Raw genomic sequence first — 19,611 nt, forward strand, 5'->3', positions numbered from 1 at the left:
CTGCTCACTGATATTTAGGCAAATACAACTTTTTGTTTTGTACCAGTGTCAGGTAATGATGCTTGCAATTTGTATTTAAGACTTATTTTTTGTTGTATTGCTTTTGTGACCTGATGGCTGGGCATTCATTTTGCAACTCTTAGAGACAGTTTGTGTGACTTAGAATACAGACTCTGTTATACAGCCAGGGAACATAGAACCCCTAGGAGTTATGCAGCATATTTCAGTCTTATTAAGAGAACCTTTATTGGGACGGATCTCAGCAGCTTAAAAAGGCAATGCCATAAAAGCATATTGAAGAAGCATTTCATTAAGATATCATATGAAGAAATAGATTAAAATTTATCCACATTTCAGTATGTGGAGGGAATGAAGTTTCTCCTGGTGAAGGGAAGTGGGGCAGCTATTGTCTCTTAACCTGACCTGGTTGTGGAAGCATACACATTGATGGGGCAATTAAGACGATGTGCACCATTCATCTTAAAGAACATGAATAGAGCAAGAGGGAGGAGGTGGTCAGTTCATATACTTGACTTTCTAAAGTTGCAGTCAGTAAGCAGGCCTATTTGGAAGCAAGTCCCGTTAAAATTGGTGGCCTTTCCTTCCAAGTAAGCATATTTAGGATTGGGGCACAAGAATGATATTGAGATGGATACATAATGGTAGACATAGCATTTAAAACTCGTCAATGTGTTTATGGCTTGATTTTTGTTTTCCCTCCTCTCTTGTAGATAATGATTAGAAGTATCTTTTTGTTCCTGGATCGAACATATGTTCTTCAAAATTCAACGCTGCCATCAATTTGGTGAGGAAGAAAAGAGAAGTATTGATGTTAGACTTTTAGATGCTCTGTTAAAATATGTATTCAGTCAAGGAATAAGAGGAGTGGTCCTCTTGGGGATCAGGAATTGGTTAAGTTGCAGGAAGCAAAAAATAAGAATAATTGAACAGTTCTCTGAATGGAAAGAAGGAAAAAATGGAGTCCCCTCAAGTATCAGTAGATGTCTACTCATTATGCGGCAGTTGTGGAAAAAGGCAAATTACATGCTAGGGATCATCAGGAAAGGAATTGAAAATAAAACTGCCAGTATCATAATACCTTTATACAAATCTGTGGGGCGACCACAGTTGGAATACTGTGTACAAGTCTGGTTGCCTCACCTCAAAAATGATATTATGGAGTTGGGAAAAGTTCAGAAAATGATTAAAGGGGATGGAGTGTCTCCCCTATGAATAAAGGTTGTAGCATTTGGGACTTCTTAGTTTAGAGAAAAAGCAAGTAGGAGGTGACATGATAGAAATTTATAAAATTATGCATGACATGGAGAAAGTGGATAGGGAGAAGTTTATCTTCCTTGTAACACTAGAACTCATAGACATCCAATGAAGCTGAATGTTGTTAGTTAAACTATGGAACTTGTTCCCTCAGGAAGTAGTGATGGCCCCCAACTTGGATGACTTTAAAAGAGGAGTAGACAAATTCATGGAGGAGAGGGCTATCAATGGCTACTAGCCACAATGGGTATGCTCTATCGCCACAGTTGGAGGCAGCAATGCTTCTGAATACCAGTTGCTGGAAACCAGAGGAGAGGAGAATGCTCTTGTGCTTGAATCCTGCTTGCGGGATTCCCGCAGGCATCTGGTTGGCCACTGTGGGAACAGGATGCTGGGCTAGATGGGTTATGGGCCTGATTCAGCAGGCTCTTCTTAAATTATTCCCTTTCATTCTGATAGATGACAAACTGACAGGGAATAGAGAATCTTTGCAACATGGCTGGTTTATGTGTTTTCTTTGCTGTCTCACCCCCAGATTTTCATAAAGGATGTGGGTGTGGTACTTTAAAGATAAAGTTAAGCTAAACCAAGAAGCTCAGATCTGGAAAGTATAGAGAATCTCCATGGCAGTGAAGGAGGTCATTGTGTATATTGATTGGAGACCAAGAATGGCAGCAGTGCTACATGTTGGGAATGACTGAGCCATCAAGAACCAGCTTGGCAAAACTGTCTCTGTCTTCAGACACCATGTTCATATATAAGAATAAGCCACACACCACACATTTGTCACGAATGAGCCAATTACACTTGCTTCATATTTCTCTGCTAGCAGTGGAGAGAAACAAACCACAGTCAGTGTTGTGTCTTTTGTTATTGACTTCTCAAACATGGTTTGTTTGAGCAAAACAAACCATAATCTCTGGTTCAGGTATAATGCTAAGAAAGGAATTGTGGTTTGTTTCCTCTGCGCACTTACAGCCAGCCAGGAACAAAACAATCAAGATTTAGGTGTTCACAATCAACCATTAATTATGGTTCGAATCCCTGCGATGGGGTGAGCTCCTGTTGCTCGGTCCCAGCTCCTGCCAACCTAGCAGTTTGAAAGCATGTCAAAGTGCAAGTAGATAAATAGGTATCGCTTCGGCGGGAAGGTAAAAGGCATTTCCGTGTGCTGCTCTGATTCGCCAGAAGCAGCTTAGTCATGCTGGCCACATGGCCTGGAAGCTGTCTGCGGACAAACATCTGTTCCCTCAGCCTATAGAACAAGATGAGCGCCGCAACCCCAGAGTCATCCGCGATTGGACCTAATGGTCAGGGGTACTTTTACCTTTATGAAGTATAAACAGGGCCATGGACAAAAACAAATAGCAGTTTAGTCTGAGATTTTAAAACAGGTGATGCCAATGTAGAATGCTGTAAATCTGAAACAATTGACTGTTGTTGTTTTTTACTTTGTAATTATGTATGCTTAACAAAATGCAGATCTTTGGGTAATGCCCTCAGCACTCTGCATATTGTCTATGTATTTATTTAAAATCTTTTCCACAATTAGTTTTACAGGAACACTCTGTGTTAGAGTTTGGTTTAGAGCCTTGTTTTACCAGTGCAGTATCTCTAGAAGTGGTACACATTGGGCTGGACCTCAGTTTATCATACCACTCACGGAAGCAACAAACTAAGTTGTGTTCCAACCCTATTGTTTGCATTAAACTTGAATTTGCTACTAGTATTAAGTTCCGGGAGGACTCCTGTTGTTTTCTCCCCCAACCAACTGTTTTTTAAATCTTTTAAAGCCCATTCACAATTTAACCTTGGAATAGTTCTTAGTGTTTATGTATTTATCCAAATTTCAATTTATATGAATACATATATAGATGCCCCTTAACTGGATTTACACACATTTTGGGGTTCTCAGGAAAATGTGCAAATAAGATTGTTCCCTCTAGTAAGAGCTTGCTATGGACATTTGTGTAGATCAGTTAAAAGTCTGCATAATTAATGACTGACGCCTGGTCAGACACAAGTTGCTGAACCCAATATGAGAAGGCATGATAATCGGGTCAGGTCATGTGTGCACAAAAGAGCCAGGAACTTACTTTTTCTTACACAGTATTCAGAAAGTAACACCTGATCAGTCCTGAATAAATGGATGCAAAGGTATCCAATATGCTGCCTCCCTGTGTTGAACTTTGATTCTTTATCATTATTTCTTTATTTTCAGGGATATGGGGCTAGAATTGTTTAGGGCACATATAATTAGCGATCAGAAAGTCCAAAACAAGACCATTGATGGCATTCTTCTGTTGACTAAGCGAGAGAGAAATGGTGAGGCTATTGACAGGAGCCTGCTTCGCAGCCTCCTCAGCATGCTTTCAGATCTTCAGGTGAGTCAGGGATCCCCACCATGTTTAACCTGTATAATATTTCAAAGGAAAGTATGAGAGCATCCTAAGGAAATGACTCATTTCTGTTTTCCCCAGATTTATCAGGATTCTTTTGAGTACAGATTCTTAGAAGAAACGAATTGCTTATATGCAGCAGAAGGACAGAGGCTTATGCAAGAGAGAGAGGTATTTTATTACCTTACTGTTCATGGGCACCATGAGGATATTAATCTCTTGATTATGAGGGCAGAACAGGAGCTCCCATGATGTGTTTTGCCCTGCTGATAGGGACTACAATACAGGCATAACTCAGATATATTGTGGGTTCAGTTCCACACCACCACAATAAAGCGAATAGCACAATAAAGTGAGTCACACATTTTTTTGTTTCTCAGTGCATATAAAATTATGCTTACACTATACTGTAGTCTATTAAGCCAGCCCCTCTACTCTTGGCTCAGGAGGAGAAAATCCCGCCTCCAGCCCTAGTTGCATGTCGAGACCCCGAGACGACCCCCTCATTGATGAATAAGACACTAGGACTCAGATATTAGGATAATGTTATTGGGCAAATTTAGGTCACAACTTTATTGGTTACAGAGGGACGCGGGTGGCACTGTGGGTTAAACCACAGAGCCTAGGACTTTCCGATTGGAAGGTTGGCGGTTCGAATCCCCGCGACGGGGTGAGCTCCCGTTGCTCGGTCCCTGCTCCTGTCAACCTAGCAGTTCGAAAGCATGTCAGTGCAAGTAGATAAATAGGTACCGCTCCGGTGGGAAGGTAAATGGTGTTTCTGTGCGCTGCTCTGGTTCGCCAGAAGCGGCTTAGTCATGCTGGCCACATGACCTGGAAGCTGTACGCCGGCTCCCTCAGCCAATAAAGTGAGATGAGCGCCGCAACCCCAGAGTCGGTCATGACTGGACCTAATGGTCACGGGTCCCTTTACATTTACCTTTTATTGGTTACAGAATGTGAGCGATATTGGCTTAGGCATTGGAATTGACCCGACTATATCTGACTCTTGCCTGTCACGCAGGGAGTCCAGTAAGGGTCAACCACTGGTAGGAGGAGCCCCGTCGATGCAAACCAACTCAAGCTCCCCCTGGGTTCCCGATGGGGTCGTGGCATGGCCCTAGCCCAGCCCTGGACTTCGGACAAGATCCACACACCCAATTTCCTTTAACGGAATACCATTAAGCTTGGAGGGGCAGTTGTTGGCCACACCTCCCCTCCCCCATTATAAGATCAACCAATGCCTAACTGCCAATCCTTGCAAAGTTGTGACGATTGCTACGAGGTAGGCGAAAACCAAATGGCCCATGCCAATTTGCCATGTGGAAAAATTCCTACCAGGCCCCTCAACAGCGACCAACCAAGGTCCATAGCAAGGCCAAATTTGAGGGAGGGAGGGCGGGAGATAGAGGAAGTGAGCCAAGAGGAAGCTCTCAGGCTTGTGCCTCAGTTAAATGGGGCCCGGCCACGCCCCCCAGCCAGCGGATTGGCTGGCAGGCGAATGACATGGCTGAGAACCTCCGGGGGATGCAGGACTTTGTCCCCCGTCCCCGGAGGGGAGTGGGTGGCCATGTGGTCCACCGCAACTCCTCCCCACTGGGAAGTGGAGCGGATTAAGCTCCACTCCCATGGCCAGAAGAGGGGTGGTGGCAGCAGAGGGCTTCCTTTCCCTGGAAGCAGCCGGGCTGCCTGCAGCTGCGTCCTCATAATGAACGTCATCTGTGAAGTACAATAAAATGATGCACAATAAAACTAGGTATGCCTGCAAAGTATTACAGCACTAATATGACCAGATATAATAAATCCCCTCCAAAGGATTTGTCTTATTTAGCTTTTCTCCATAACTTACTGACTCTGACAGGTTCCAGAATACCTCCATCATGTCAACAAACGCTTGGAGGAAGAAACAGACAGGATTATCACTTACTTGGATCAAAGCACTCAGTAAGTGTGTAGACACCCTCAACCTGGTGTGTTAAAGCTGTTCATGTTGGACTCCTCATTCCACCACTGCTTTTTGCCAGTGTGGGATCATTTCCTATATGTAAAGAATAATGTCAGACAAGGCCACATTACATGGGTTTGTTCACATAAATAGTATAGTTTCCAAAAGAAGAAGAGTTGACTCCATCAATTCAAACCATGCAAAACTTAAACAAGCTCTGAGAATAAATTGGATGCTACCAAATCTTGCTTCCATATTCATGTCTTTATTTAAAAATACCTATTTGTGTCCATAGTTGTTCCAAAACTCATCATATGGCTGCCATACTCAAATCTTAGGCCCTGCTCTTGCCTCTCCTTTTGCTATCTTCTATATGGAAATTTTATTTATTAAATTTCTGTCCTGCCCTTCCTCTCAAAGGAGCTCCGAGTGGTAAAATTGTACATTCCTTGGATGGGCCTGGTTGTATTGTACCCTGCAAAGCACCACCCAGTAGTGTTATGTCTCTTCAGCTGCTACTAGCTGTGGATTGAGGATACCCAAAGTGGTGCCTTTTGGATGTTGGATTCTCAACTCCCATCAGCCCCAGCCAGCATAGCCAGTGGTCAAGGATGATGGGAGTTGTAGCCCCTCAAAATGTGGAGGGTATCATGTTGGCTACCTTTGTTCTAGAATCTAGAAGATGATCAAGCTTCATTTTTTAAAGAAGGTAGGAGAGACCAAAAGCAGTTTTTACACACACACAAAAATCACGTGAGCCATAAACACATTGTTAGAAGTAGTTGGGAATGTTGCTGTTTGAAGCAACCTGATGTTCAAGTTGGGTTGAAAGTGGTTAAAGGGCAAGCAAAAGGAATGTAAATCTAAACACTTTTTTCCGATAGGAAACCACTAATTGCTACTGTAGAAAAGCAGCTGCTAGGTGAACATTTAACAGCCATTCTACAGAAAGGTAACCTATCTTTTTTTATAGAAATATTTCTGTTTACTGCTTCTTCAGGGTTTTCAGTTCCCTATGCTGAATGGAACTAACCCATTCAGCTGCCACTTTTAAAATCCCCTTTGCCTACCCTGATCATAAAGGTAAGCCACAGTAGTGGCTTCAGATGTTTTTCAGAATGAAAACTTGATGATGTTAAAAACAAAAAACAGCAAATATGGGTGCAGGGTGTATGTATGATAACATGTCAACTCTAGATGGCATTTAAGAGGCAGGTTGTTTCAGTACAGATGTCATCTTTCTGTGGAGGGCAAGGGGTGAATCAGATCAACTGCTACATTCTGCAAACAGCAAATACTTCACTTTCCTGCCTTTTTAAACTGTGTAATAAATCACTTTGTGTTCCAAAAGACAATATGCTTTTCAAAGAGAGTGAAAGCTGCTTTTCCTGAATGGCTGTTAATGTAGACAGCATCTAACCAGTTGTTAGAGAATGTGGTGTGAATGCTAGCTGAGATAAGAATCCCAGAATCCAGCCATATATACAGAGATTTATTGGCAGCTTCAAAGTATTTACAAGAGTTCAAAGAACGACACCATCACGATCAGTCAGTTGCCTCAAATGGCTCTTTCCGCTTCTTCCCCCGGCAGATCCACCTCCTAAGCCCAGCCCCCCTTCTACCTCTGCTCCGAGAGTGGCTGGGTCCCGGAAATGGCCCTCCCCCTCAAATTCATTCTCTCCCGACAACCCTTTGTCTCCTTCCTCATCCGAAGAAGAGCAACTGCTAATTAAAGGCACAGGATCTCTGTAAGTGCCCATTCTCTCCCCCCTCTCCTCCTCTGCCTCCAATTCCCTGACATCCACCCCCTCCCCAAAGGCCCCTCCTCCTCCTCCTCAGGAGAGTTGACCGTTCCCGTTCCTCCCTCATCTTCAAAAACCTCCCTCCAACCCTCCCACAAACCCGCAGTTCTCCGTCCGTTTCGGTAGTCTTCTTCCAGGTTCCCCTCCTCATCGTCTGATGGTGGGAATCCCTCGAAGTCCTCTTCATCATCCGTCGGCCCGAACACCTGTTGAAAAAACCTACCCTGGGGTTTGGGTTTGTCGGGAAATAAATCATGAAACTCCTCCACCAGATACTCATCGGTGATGCAATCTGCCGGGACCCAGGTGTTTTCTGAACTGGAGGCGCCTTCCCAAGCCACAAGATACTCTAGTTCCTCCCCGTTCCAACGAGAGTCCAGTATGTCAGTTACCTTGTTGCGCTGCTCTCTCTCCTCAACTTCGGGCAGTGGAAGCTCCCCTCCCCCTCTACCTTGCCTCATGCCCCCTTCCCTGTAGGGCAACAGCCGTGACCTGTGAAATACGGGATGGATTCTCATGCTCTCAGGCAACCTTAATTTAAATGCCACTGGATAGATCTGCTGGATCACCTCAAAGGGCCCCACCCTCCTGGGTTTGAGTTTCTTGCACCCCCCTTTCCAGGGCAACCCTTGCGTGGACAACCATACCTTGTCCCCAACCCAGATGGCCTCCCCTGGTCTCCGATGCTTGTCTGCCTCCCTCTTGTAAACTTCCTTGGCCCTCTCCAAGTTCAACTGGAGCTGTTGGTGAATTGCCTCCATTTCCTCCGAAAACTGTTCTGCGGCAGGCACACTCCACGACTCCTCTCCCCTCCCCGGAAAGGCCCTGGGGTGACACCCGTGATTGGCGAAGAACGGAGTCATCCCTGTGGATACGTTCTCCATGTTATTGTAAGCAAACTCCGCCAGAGCTAGTTTGTCCACCCAGTCGTTTTGCCTCTGACTGACATAACACCGCAAATACTGTTGTAAAACGGAGCCGCCCTCTCCCCTTTGGCCCTCTGGCAGGTGTCATACCCCCTTACATATTCCCTTACATCCTCCCTCACCTTGGGCCACCAAAACTCCCTGGTAACGAACAGCATGGTTTTATGTTGCCCAAAATGTCCTGCCGTGGAGCTGTCGTGAAGTTGCTTGAGGACTCTGGCTCTCAGGGTCTCCCATGGAATATACAATGCCCCCCGATAGTACAGAAGCCCCCCTTTCACTTCAAAACCCCCCTCAGCTCCCCCCTTTTCCCTTAGCTCGTCCATCTTTCGCCTTGCAAAAGCATCATCTCTGATTAGTTGCATCAGTTCATCGTCCTTCACCAATGCCCTCCCAAGTCCACTTGTTCTTGGGGAACATTAATCTCGCAACCGGAGGTCCCTCCTCCGCCAGATACTCTGGTTTTCGAGAAAGCGCATCCGCCCTCGCGTTCTGCTCCCCTGGCACGTACTGAATCTTAAAGTTGAAATTGGCAAAAAACTCCGCCCAGCGTATCTGCCTCTGACACAGCACCCGTGCCGTATGCCAGTACTCCAGGTTCTTGTGATCCGTGCACACCTGAATCTGGTGCTTAGCACCAATCAGGAAATGTCTCCATTGTTTGAACGCAGCCACAATCGCAAGCAATTCTTTGTTGTAGATAGTGTAGTTTAGCTCCGACTTCTTCAGCTTACGGGAGAAAAAGGCACACGGCCACCACTCCCCCTTTTCATCTTGCTGCAGCAGAACAGCCCCGATGGCCCGATCTGACACATCCGTTACCACCCGTAGCGGTCGATCGGGGTTGACGTGCAGTAGTTGCTCCTCGGACGCAAAAACCTTCTTAAGTCTCTCAAAACCCTCTTGCGCCGCTTCCGTCCACATAAACTATTTCTTACCACTAAGACAGTCTGTTATGGGCGCCGTCAACTTCGCAAAGTTTTTGATGAATTTCTTGTAGAAGTTGCTGAAGCCCAGGAATTGCTGAACATCCTTCCTGGTCTTAGGGCTCTCCCATTCAAGCACAGCCTTCACTTTCTCTGGCTCCATGGCCAGGCCCTTATCAGACAACCGGTAGCCTAGGAACTCGACCTCCGTCGCGTGGAACTGGCACTTCTCCAGCTTCACCCACAGACGATTCTCCTTTAGCTTGCTCAGGACTTGACGCACGTCCTTTACGTGCTGCTCTTCGTTGTCAGAGAACACCAGTACATCATCCAGGAAACAAACACAATTAAGATACAGCAACGGCCCCAGCATGTGGTACATGAAAGCCTGAAAGCACGGGCTCCCACACTGCAAGCTGAAAGGCATAACTAGATATTCGAACGCCCCCAACGGGGTGAACATGGTGGTCTTCCACTCGTTGCCCTCTCGCACTCTGATGAGGTTGTACGCCCCCCGGAGGTCCAGCTTAGTGAAAAATTTTCCTTTCCGCACTCTTGTCTTGCCAAAACGTTGTCGATTCTCGGCATGGGGAAGGCCACGGGTTCCGTCAGGGAGTTCAAAATGTGAAAGTCAACTACAAGTCTCTTCTCGCTCGTTGACTTCTTGTCCACAAAGAACACCGGGCTCCCACCTGCCGCCTTAGATTCCCTGATGAATCCCCCTTTTAAGTTTTTGTCGATAAAGTCCTTCAAGTCCTGCATCTCTTGCTCCGACATGGAATACAGCTTCCCCACCGGCAGTTTGGCCCCCGGGATCAGATTGATCTGGCAATCGTATGGCTGGTACGGAGGTAACGTGTCAGCCTCCCTCTTGCTGAACACTTCCTGTAAGTCCCGGTATTGAGGAGGGATTCCGCCCTTGCCTCCTTTGCACGTTGCCGCCATCTTGGCCTCTAACAGTCGAGGTCTCTCTATGCCCAGGCAGTTCTCCATGCAGTGCGCTGACCCAAACGTCAGGGACCACTGATGCCAGGAAACCACCGGATCGTGCAAGGCCAACCAGCTCATGCCCAGAATAATGGGTGGGCCCACCAACAAGGCTACGTGGAAAGTGATGGTCTCGGAGTGCGTGGAAATCCGCATCCTCATGGAAGGGGTCTGATGGGTCACTTCCCCTCCCAATAGTTCCCTTCCATCAATAGTGGTCACTTGCAGCGGAAAATCCAAAGGCTGTAGATGCAATTGGTGCTGCGCAGCAAACTCCCTGCTGAAGAAATTGGCACTCGCTACTGAGTCCACTAATGCATGGACCTCCATCGCATGGCCGTTCGGGAGTTCCAGCACCACCCCCAACACTATGCTTGGTTTGGGGTGTCCTGGCTGGGGCCTTTTACAGCTGCTGCCGCCTGGCTGTTGCCCCGGTTCACCACCAGCCAGGCCCTCTCGTTTCCCTGAACCTGGGGTACCTCCTCTTCTCCCTGTGGAGTAGCCCCCACCATTCCCTGCCAATTACGATGCTCCGGACACACTCTGGCAAAGTGTCCTGGCTTCTGGCATAAAAAAAACATTTCTTGGCTGTCTGCCAGTCCTTTCCCTCTTTACTGCTCGGCCGTTGGGCCTTTGAACTTTCCCGTGTGTGGGCTGAGTCAATTTCCTGCAGTGGCCGCTGCCGGCATCTCAAGAATGTGGTCACCATGGAAACGCCGGCCTCTGCTCTGCTTTCTCTCCTATAGCCGGGCTTCCTGCCTCAAACCCAACGATATGGCAGCCTTCGCTAGCGTGTCCATATCTTTGGGACGGGGCCCCCTGGCAAGCTCATCTTTCACTTCAGAGTTCAGCCCAGCTTTGAACATAGCCTGCACCGGCTCTGAATTCAACTCCCATCCCAATTTGTGAACAAGCATGGCAAACTGCGACCAGTAACTACGCACAGTCAAGTTCCCTTGTTTCAAAGCCAGGAGCTCCTGCTGAGTCATATCTACTTGGCTTTCATGTGAAAACATGATGTCCATTGCCTCCCAGAACTTTGCCAAATTCCGCAGTGCTTCATTATTTGCTGCTATCAGTGACCTGACCCAATCTTTGGCCGGGCCCGATAAATGGCTAATTAGGAAGGCCACCCTTTGAGCATCGTTAGCAAACTCAGCCCCCTCCAGTTCAAGTACATACTTCATCTCCATTTTAAATCCCAATGAGGGAGGGTAAACAAATCCCAATGGATGAGGGTAAACAAATTGAAACTTAATCCTGACAAGACAGAGGTGCTCTTGGACAGGAAAAATGCAGAACAGGGCATAGGGATTCAGCCTGTGTTGGATGGGGTAACAGTTTGGGTGTGCTCCTGGACTCAACCCTGAGCCTGGGTGCCCAGGTTTCCGCAGTGGCCAGGAGTGCATTTTCACAGTTAAAACTATTTACACAGAACAAAATATTTCTCTGAATCAAATAACTGAACTTGATTGACTAAATCTTTCCAACCAGTCACAAACTCAAAATCAGACTTTACACCTGCTGTCCTGGAGCATTGCTGGGTGGGGAAGCAAAGGTGGAGACCCAGATTTAATGAATTTCATCGAAGGTTTTGATATAATTATTTTACCAGAAACCTGGCCTACTAGAGATATCAAAATTAATGGTTTTACCTCTTATATGATTCCTGCATTGAAACCTAATTCTAAGAGCTGGCCCAAAGCAGGTTTTTGCTGTCTGATTAAAGACCATCTAGGGTTTGAAGTCAAAACAGTTAAAAAAATTCTCATCACTTGCACAAGTTCTACTTTTAACTACTAAAAATGATATCTTGTTGCTTGTAAATGTCTATACCCCCCCTACACCACCAAACATTATCTCTGCTGAAAATTGGTCACAATTAAACTCTTACATAGAAAATATTACTGATAAAACCTACAGTAAACACCTCAATAGTAGCAGCCGATTTCAATGCTAGGGTGGGAATTGATAATGAACAATTATTTACTACTTTAAATTGGAATACCACCGATGATATTGCATATTCAATGAAAATAGGAAGACTCCCTAGAGACAAGGTTATAAACAGGGAAGGTATATGTTTGCTCGAGCTGTGTAACAATTTTAATTTACAAATTGTGAATGGCTCAACAGATGGGGATAGATAAGTGGAATTCTCATAGTTTTCCCCTTGAGGATGTAGTGTCATTGATTAAATGTTGGTCCCTTACAATATTGTAAATCTGATAGTGGATTTCAAAATTGGGATGCATACTGAAAGTGATCACCAACCACTGTTGATGTCTATAAATTTAAATTTAGGTTTGAAACAAATAATTGGAATAACACAAAATTTTGCCAACATGAGCAAATGATCCAACTAAAATGGTCTCAGGAAATGAGTAGTAGTGGGGCAAAAACTTACAGTTGATTTTAGAAATCAGGTACTCTCTAATTTAAAGAATATAAATTCTCGTATTCTGAAAGTATATACTGAAATTTTCAAAACGTTTGAAGAGCTCAACACTCCACCAAATGTCAGGGCATTTAAATACAGAACTAGTTCCTGGTTCAACGACGAATGTTTTCAACTTAAAAGAAAATTGCGCCAAATTTTCAGAGATAACCATACTAAAGTAGAACCTGTCTACCTTGATGAAAAAGGAAAATATCATAATATTTTGGCTGAAAAGAAACAAAAATATGCCTCCCCAAAATGGTCCCAATTTCTTGACTCCATCCAAAACAAAAACAACAGAGTTTTGGTTGTTAGTGTATGGAAGCCTGAAAGCTGGCAACCATTTAGTTGTTCCACCAATTGCAGAATCCAAATGGACCCAGTATTTCATATCCATATTTAGTGACCTGCACTGTGAATTGAATTGGAAAGGAGACCAATGATAACAAACTGGAGAGACTGGAGGAGTGGCCAAGGGTGAAAGAGGAGGAAATTCGAGAGATAGTTAATACTTTTAAATTGGTCGAGTCACCAGGGCCAGATGGTCTACCAATAGAATTATTTAAGACTTTCATAGATTGGTGGGCCGAACCCCTAGCTCAGTTATTTACTCTTATTAATAAATATAACCGATAAGTCTACTTTCAGTGATAGGGGAAATCTATGCTAAGCACTTTATACTTAAACTGCTTACCTGGATGAAAAATCTAAACTTACCAGGGAAAGAATAAATAGGTTTTTCCAAAGCCTGCTCCATTTTAGACCATTGTCTCATACTTACGCATTTGGTTGAAAAATACGGATTTCAAAATCAATCCAAGATTTGTGCAGCATTCGTACATTTCCATGCTGCCTTTGATTCAGTTAATTGTATGATATTGTTAAAGAAGCTTGCAGAGTTAGGGACTGATAAACATTTGTTGATCTTAAGATAGAATTTATAGTCGTTTAACATCTGTCAAATGAAAATATCAAAGGTCACCTCTCCTCTGATATCCCTAACACGAAAGGTTTAAAACAAGGGTGTATTCTTGCCCCTTTTCTTTTTAATTTATTTTTATCAGATCTTCCAGAGCACATCAAAAAAATAGAATCACATGCCCCCCAAATCTACCAAAACCCAGTTCCACTTTTACTGTATGTGGATGATGCAACCTTATTATCACTGACGAGGATAGGTTTGAATTGCCTTTTACTCTCCTTGGTTTCTTACTGCGAAATTAACAAATGCTCTTTAAATTATGAGAAGGCATAAATTCTGGTCTTCTCTAATTCCCGGAATCTAGAGAAATGGAAAATAAGTGGACAAGAAATTCCTCAAGTAAAGATGCATAGATTGTTGGTGCTTCTCAGTGGGAGACGGCCTTCTCCCGGCACCGGTCCAGAACGCATAGCACAGCATTCACTCCTCCATATGTTCAAGCAAGCAGCAGCTTAGCAGAAGCTGAGACTGAGGATACGTAGCATCTGGGTTTAGTGATTTATTTACAGGATAGAAATAAAGAACAGAGCCATTATGGCGTGTCTCTTCTCTGAGAACAACAGAACAGAACAAAAAACAAAGAAGACGGAAGTGGCACACAGTTTCTTCCGTTCCCATGCTTCCAAAGAATGGAATGTCAACACACAGAGCATGTGATCTAGTAGTCACAGACACTCTGCAGCACAGGAGAGAATGAAAATCCTGACATCCTACCCCTTTTCATGGTAATAGTTGCTGCTGTGTTTAGCTTAACCGCAGCTTCTGTACATATATCTGAAGTTGTTCCTTGTTAACAACCTTTGACAACAGATCTGCAGGAATTTCTTTTCCTGACATGTAGGACACCTGAATGAGTCCTTTCTGCATACACTCTCTTGCACACTGTAATTTTAACAGCAAGTACTTGGTTCTTTGCTTACATCCCTCAGAAGTGAGCAAAGACAAACATTACCTGTTTTCTTGATAAACCTGTATAGGACACTTTACATTAACCCTCATGTCCTCAAACAGTTGCAACAACCATTCACAATCCAAAGGTGAATATGACAGAGCATTGAGTTCAGCTTCACAAGAACTTAGGCTCCCTGTTGTCTGCTTCTTGCACGACCAAACAGGCACTGTTTGTACATGTAGCACACTCTGGAAGTGCTTTTACCATCTGTGATGTCACTTCCAAAACTTGCTTCTGCAAATATCTCAAGATTTCCAGACTTTTGATTGGTAAATCTCAGTCTGTACTGCAGAGTACCCTTTAGGTAGCATGCTATGCTCTTCAGAGCTTTCCAATCCTGAACAGTAGGATTGTTAGCGTGTCTGCTCAGCAAATTTGTGCTGACTGCAATATCAGGTCTTGAACACTGGGCAATGAAATTCAGCTTGCCTAGAACACATCTGTACAGTGTAACATCAAAAAATGCTTCATCGGTGTCATCTAACTGAAAACCTGTTACCATTGGTGTATCTACAGGATTAGCATCAACAAAGTTCAGTTTGGTCAATACATCAGCAATTTTCTGTGATTGGTGTACCAAAATATCCCCTCTGTCAGCTGTGTCCCATTGCTGACAAAGGGGGAGAGTGTGGAGAGACAGGAGGAGGTAATTAGGCAGGAATGCGGAACGAGGGAGAAGCAGCCTAGTTTCAGTAGAAGCCTGAGCTCCGAGAACAAGGAAAAGGAAGGGGAGAAGACACAGACTGACAGTTTAAGCTCGGACTCAGAGGGAGGGCCACTGGAAATAGCCCATCCCATGATGCATAGGCGCTCAAGAATTAATGTGAGGCGTGAACAGGAAAGGAAGCGAAAGTGGTGCTTTAAATGTGGGAAGAGGCAGGGGCAGAACTCAGACTTGGCAACAACTATTTTGGAAGCAGACGCTGAGTGACTGAGCTCCAGAGTGATTTGTGTGTTTTGAGCAACAAACTTGATGCTTCTTCAGTTGAGCAAGGGTACCATTGTATAAGACCTGATCCTTTCAAAAGAAAAGAAAAATATCAACAAAACATACACAATACAGTTTGTTTTGCTCCTCTTTTGCACATGGATCTTCTTTGCCTTCGTGAAAACCTGGAGAAAACAATGTCTTTGTTAGTTTAGAGTTCCAACAAACGGGCACTTTGTTTGAGACCATACAGGGATTTCTTGAGAGCACAAACCAATCCCTTCTGTACCTGTACTCCATCAGGTGGAAGCATATAAATTGACTTACCCAGGTCCCCGTACAAAAATGCTGTGTTCACATCGTGATACAAAATGTCCAGTTTCTCCTTTGCAGCAATTTTGAGCCTAAGCCTAATGTTCTCATACTTGACGGTGGGTGAGTAGGTCTCATGATAGTCTTGACCTGGTACCTGTGAAAAACCTCGGGTGACCAATCTGGCTTTGTGCCATTCTGGTCTGTCTTGGACTTAAAGAACCATTTGCTATCAACCAGCTTCATCCCTGGTACCAATGGAACTAGTTCCCATGTTTTGTTCCTCTCTTAAGGAATCAAGTTCAGCCTTCATGGCATTTAACCATGGCTCAGCATCCTCTGAGGTTAAACTCTGGACCTCTTGGAAGCTTGAAGGTTCCTAAACCTTCTCTGAGTTACTAACAACAGCTGTATCTGCTTTGGCTGATTTAGCAAACTCCTCAGCATACCTTTTGGGTTGTTTACCCTTTGTGGCTCTTTCAGATCTGCATACTATACGCAAGTCTTCCATGCTAGGCTTCTCCTCTTTAGGAGAATGGTGGCCTATGGTGAACGGTGGTTCCTCCAATTCAGTGTCAGACTCGTCAGATGGGTTGAGAGAGGCTTTTGCACTTTTGTAGTCCGCTGTGTCATCCGAGTCCACAGCACTACCACTTCCCACTGAACTGGCATCTAAACCCCCCTCCTCCTCAGATTCCTCACCGTTATTAGCATCAGGATAACATTGGAAGATTCCCACATCGTCTCCTCACTTTGCATTGTACTGAACACTTCTGGTGAATCTTACTGTCTTCGTGTCGGACATTAACACTCTGTATGCCCTTTTTTTGTATCCCACAAAAATACCATGCAAACCATGTTTGCTGAGCTTGCCGCTCTGAGGAGTGTGAACCCACATGTCAGAACCAAAAATTCCCAGGTGCTTGACAAATGGTTTCTTACCAAACAGCTTCTCATTGGGAGTGCATCCTATTGGTGAAAAAAATTCTCCTGTTATACACATAAGAAAAACAGTTCAAAGCTTCAGCCCAATAAGAATCAGGCAAATTAGCATCATGCAAAAGAGATTGCATGCCTGGTAGGAGAGTCTGATTTACCCTTTCACAGAGACCATTCTGCCATGGTGCTCTGGGATTGGTAACATCATGCTGGATTCCCTTCTCAGCTAGAAAAGCCTCAAACGGCTGAGAACAGAACTCCCCACCCCTGTCAGTGAAAAGACAACCCACTTGTTTTTTGTGGACGTTCTCCAGCCAAGCACAGAATTCCTGGAACCTAGGAAATGCTTCTGACTTCTGCTTGAGCACGAAAACATGAATATATCTGGAAAACTGATCTATCAGTACCATGAAAAATTCTGCCTTGCCTAATGAGGGCTTTAGTGGACCAACAAGGTGTGTGTGCACAATCTGGTAGGGCTCTTTGGCTTCCCTGCCAGATACCTTACCCTTGGAGCAACCTTGACCTTGTGTTCTGCACATGACTTACACTTCATGTGAAATTTGCAGGGTTTAATGGTCATCCTCTGGAACAGATCAGGCATCTTGGCAATAGCCTGAAAGTTCAGGTGGCCAAGCCTCCTGTGGTGGTCGTGGGCATAACCTGCATGCAAAATTTTGTTAGTAGACATAGCACAACATGCCACTTCACTTTGCATATCAACATCAACAGCATCATCATAAGACAATAAGAACAAGCCATTAACACAGTCAGCATGTAAAATGTTTTTTCCATTCTTCCTGATGGTGCATCTCTGTTTACTGAAGATAACAGTAAAGTCTTGCGCTGTCAGCTGAGAGACACTCAGTAAATTGTCCGCCAAACCTGGAACAAAAAGCATATCACGAATTAAGGTCCTCAGAAGCGAGACAAATCCAACTCCTTCTGCTTGCAATACTGACCATTCACCTGCTGCACAGCTCCCTTCTGTGGCGTAAATGTGACAAACAAATGTCTATCGCGGCACAGGTGCTTTGTTGCTCCAGAATCTGTGACGAAATCGTTCTGGGCTGTTGGACTGGACCAGTGTGTTGCGCAGGTTTAGGCTTGCCAGAGCTCTTGCTCTTGCTCTTTGCACCTTTAGAGCCTTTGCTGGTTTCCTCTTTAGCATTTGGGCGTTGACTGCAATGCCTCAATCCCTCTGCATGTGCCTCATTCTGCCGTATGAGAAACACCTCACTGCCTTCAGAGCTTTGGCGCCATCTAGTGCCTGCATCGCTAGTTGGGTGACATGACAGTCAACTCCCCCGGAACACGACCTGCAGCTTTCCTGCGATCATCCTCATTCTGGAGAACTGCACATACATGCTGCGCCGTCAGATCGGCAGTGTGTAAGACAGCCAGCTGTGACGCTATGCTACCAAACGAACTGTCCAACAAGTCCAGAATCAGAAAGCAGAACAGAGATTCTGGGATCTCAGTCTGTCTCTGTATCAGCTCTTGCCTCAGAGTCGTCATCTGCATCAAATGGGCACGCACGTCACCCCCTGGCTGTAAGGCCATTCTGTGCAGCTTCCTGAAATGGAGTACAGTGGTTCCTCGGGTTACAGATGTTTCAGGTTACAGATGCTTCAGGTTACAGACTCCGCTAACCCAGAAATAGTACCTCGGGTTAAGAACTTTGCTTCAGGATGAGAAAAGAAATCGTGCAGCTGCGGCACGGCGACAGCGGGAGGCCCCATTAGCTAAAGTGGTACCTCAGGTTAAGAACAGTTTCACGTTAAGAACGGACCTCCAGAACGAATTAAGTTCTTAATCTGAGGTACCACTGTAGTGATGCTCCTGCTGCTACTCTCAGGTGGGCATCCCACAGAGCTTTCCAAATATCCTTGGCTGACCCTGTTGTTGGGATACTGCCAGGGAGACATCGACCGTCACTGCCTCCAGCCGGACTCCGGACGTCCATCGATCCCCCGTAGACACAGTATCAGCAATTAGCGACACGAAGCCTCAGAAATAGATTGCCACATTCTTAGGCTGGTGCACACTCTATCAGCAGAATTCACACAGCGAAAGTATATTTACAAGCGAAAGCATATTTACAAGTTTATTCAGCGTTGATCAGAACAAAGAAAAACATGACCGCCTGCTAGCGTGTTCAGGCACCGAGAGAGAAAACGAAAGCAATAACAAACATAAACATCCTGTGAACAGGAAATACGCAGACTATGACTCACACAGCCTGCTCCCTCTTAAGGTGGAACGGAAATATCCTAACATCCTCCCCCTTTCCGTGTAACCTGTAGTACCTGTGGTTCAACCCAATTGCAACCTCTGTACGTAAACCTTAAGTTGTTCTCTGTTAACAACCTTAGACAACAGATCAGCAGGAATTTCATTTCCTGGCATGTAGGACACCTGAATCAGCCCTTTTTGAATACACTCTCTTGCACGATGTAGCTTAATCTGCAAGTACTTGGTTCTTTGCTTGCAACTCTCTGATTTCAGCAAAGCCAAACAGGATCTATTGTCTTGATACACTTGTATAGGACATTTCACAGAAACTCCGATGTCCTTAAACAGTTGCATCAACCATTCACAATCCATGAGTGAAAATGACAAGAGCATTGAGTTCTGCTTCACAGGAACTTAGGCTCACTGTCTGCTTTTTGCACAACCAATCAAACAGACAGTGGTTGTACATGTAGCACACTCCAGAAGTGCTTGTACCATCTGTGGTGTCACTTCCAAAACTAGCATCTGCAAAGATTTCAAGACCTCCAGTCTTCTGACTGGTGAAC

The 19,611-nt window shown here is 44.9% G+C and overlaps 1 protein-coding gene across 2 annotated transcripts in view; it reads left to right on the forward strand.

Annotated features, from left to right (window-relative positions):
- The window catches only part of LOC310835936 (cullin-4B), a 226,760-nt gene that overhangs the window by 13,804 nt on the left and 193,345 nt on the right, over window positions 1-19,611 (forward strand). For both annotated transcript variants that reach the window (XM_083720891.1, XM_083720892.1), the window contains 5 exons: window positions 732-805; window positions 3,497-3,659; window positions 3,756-3,845; window positions 5,533-5,615; window positions 6,501-6,568. In XM_083720891.1, the coding sequence (XP_083577017.1) occupies window positions 732-805; window positions 3,497-3,659; window positions 3,756-3,845; window positions 5,533-5,615; window positions 6,501-6,568 (478 nt within the window). The remainder of the gene's footprint in view (window positions 1-731; window positions 806-3,496; window positions 3,660-3,755; window positions 3,846-5,532; window positions 5,616-6,500; window positions 6,569-19,611) is intronic.

The sequence above is a fragment of the Podarcis gaigeae genome (genome assembly GCF_964106915.1).
Source record: "Podarcis gaigeae genome assembly, chromosome: W".
In the NCBI taxonomy this organism is placed as follows: Eukaryota; Metazoa; Chordata; class Lepidosauria; order Squamata; family Lacertidae; genus Podarcis; species Podarcis gaigeae.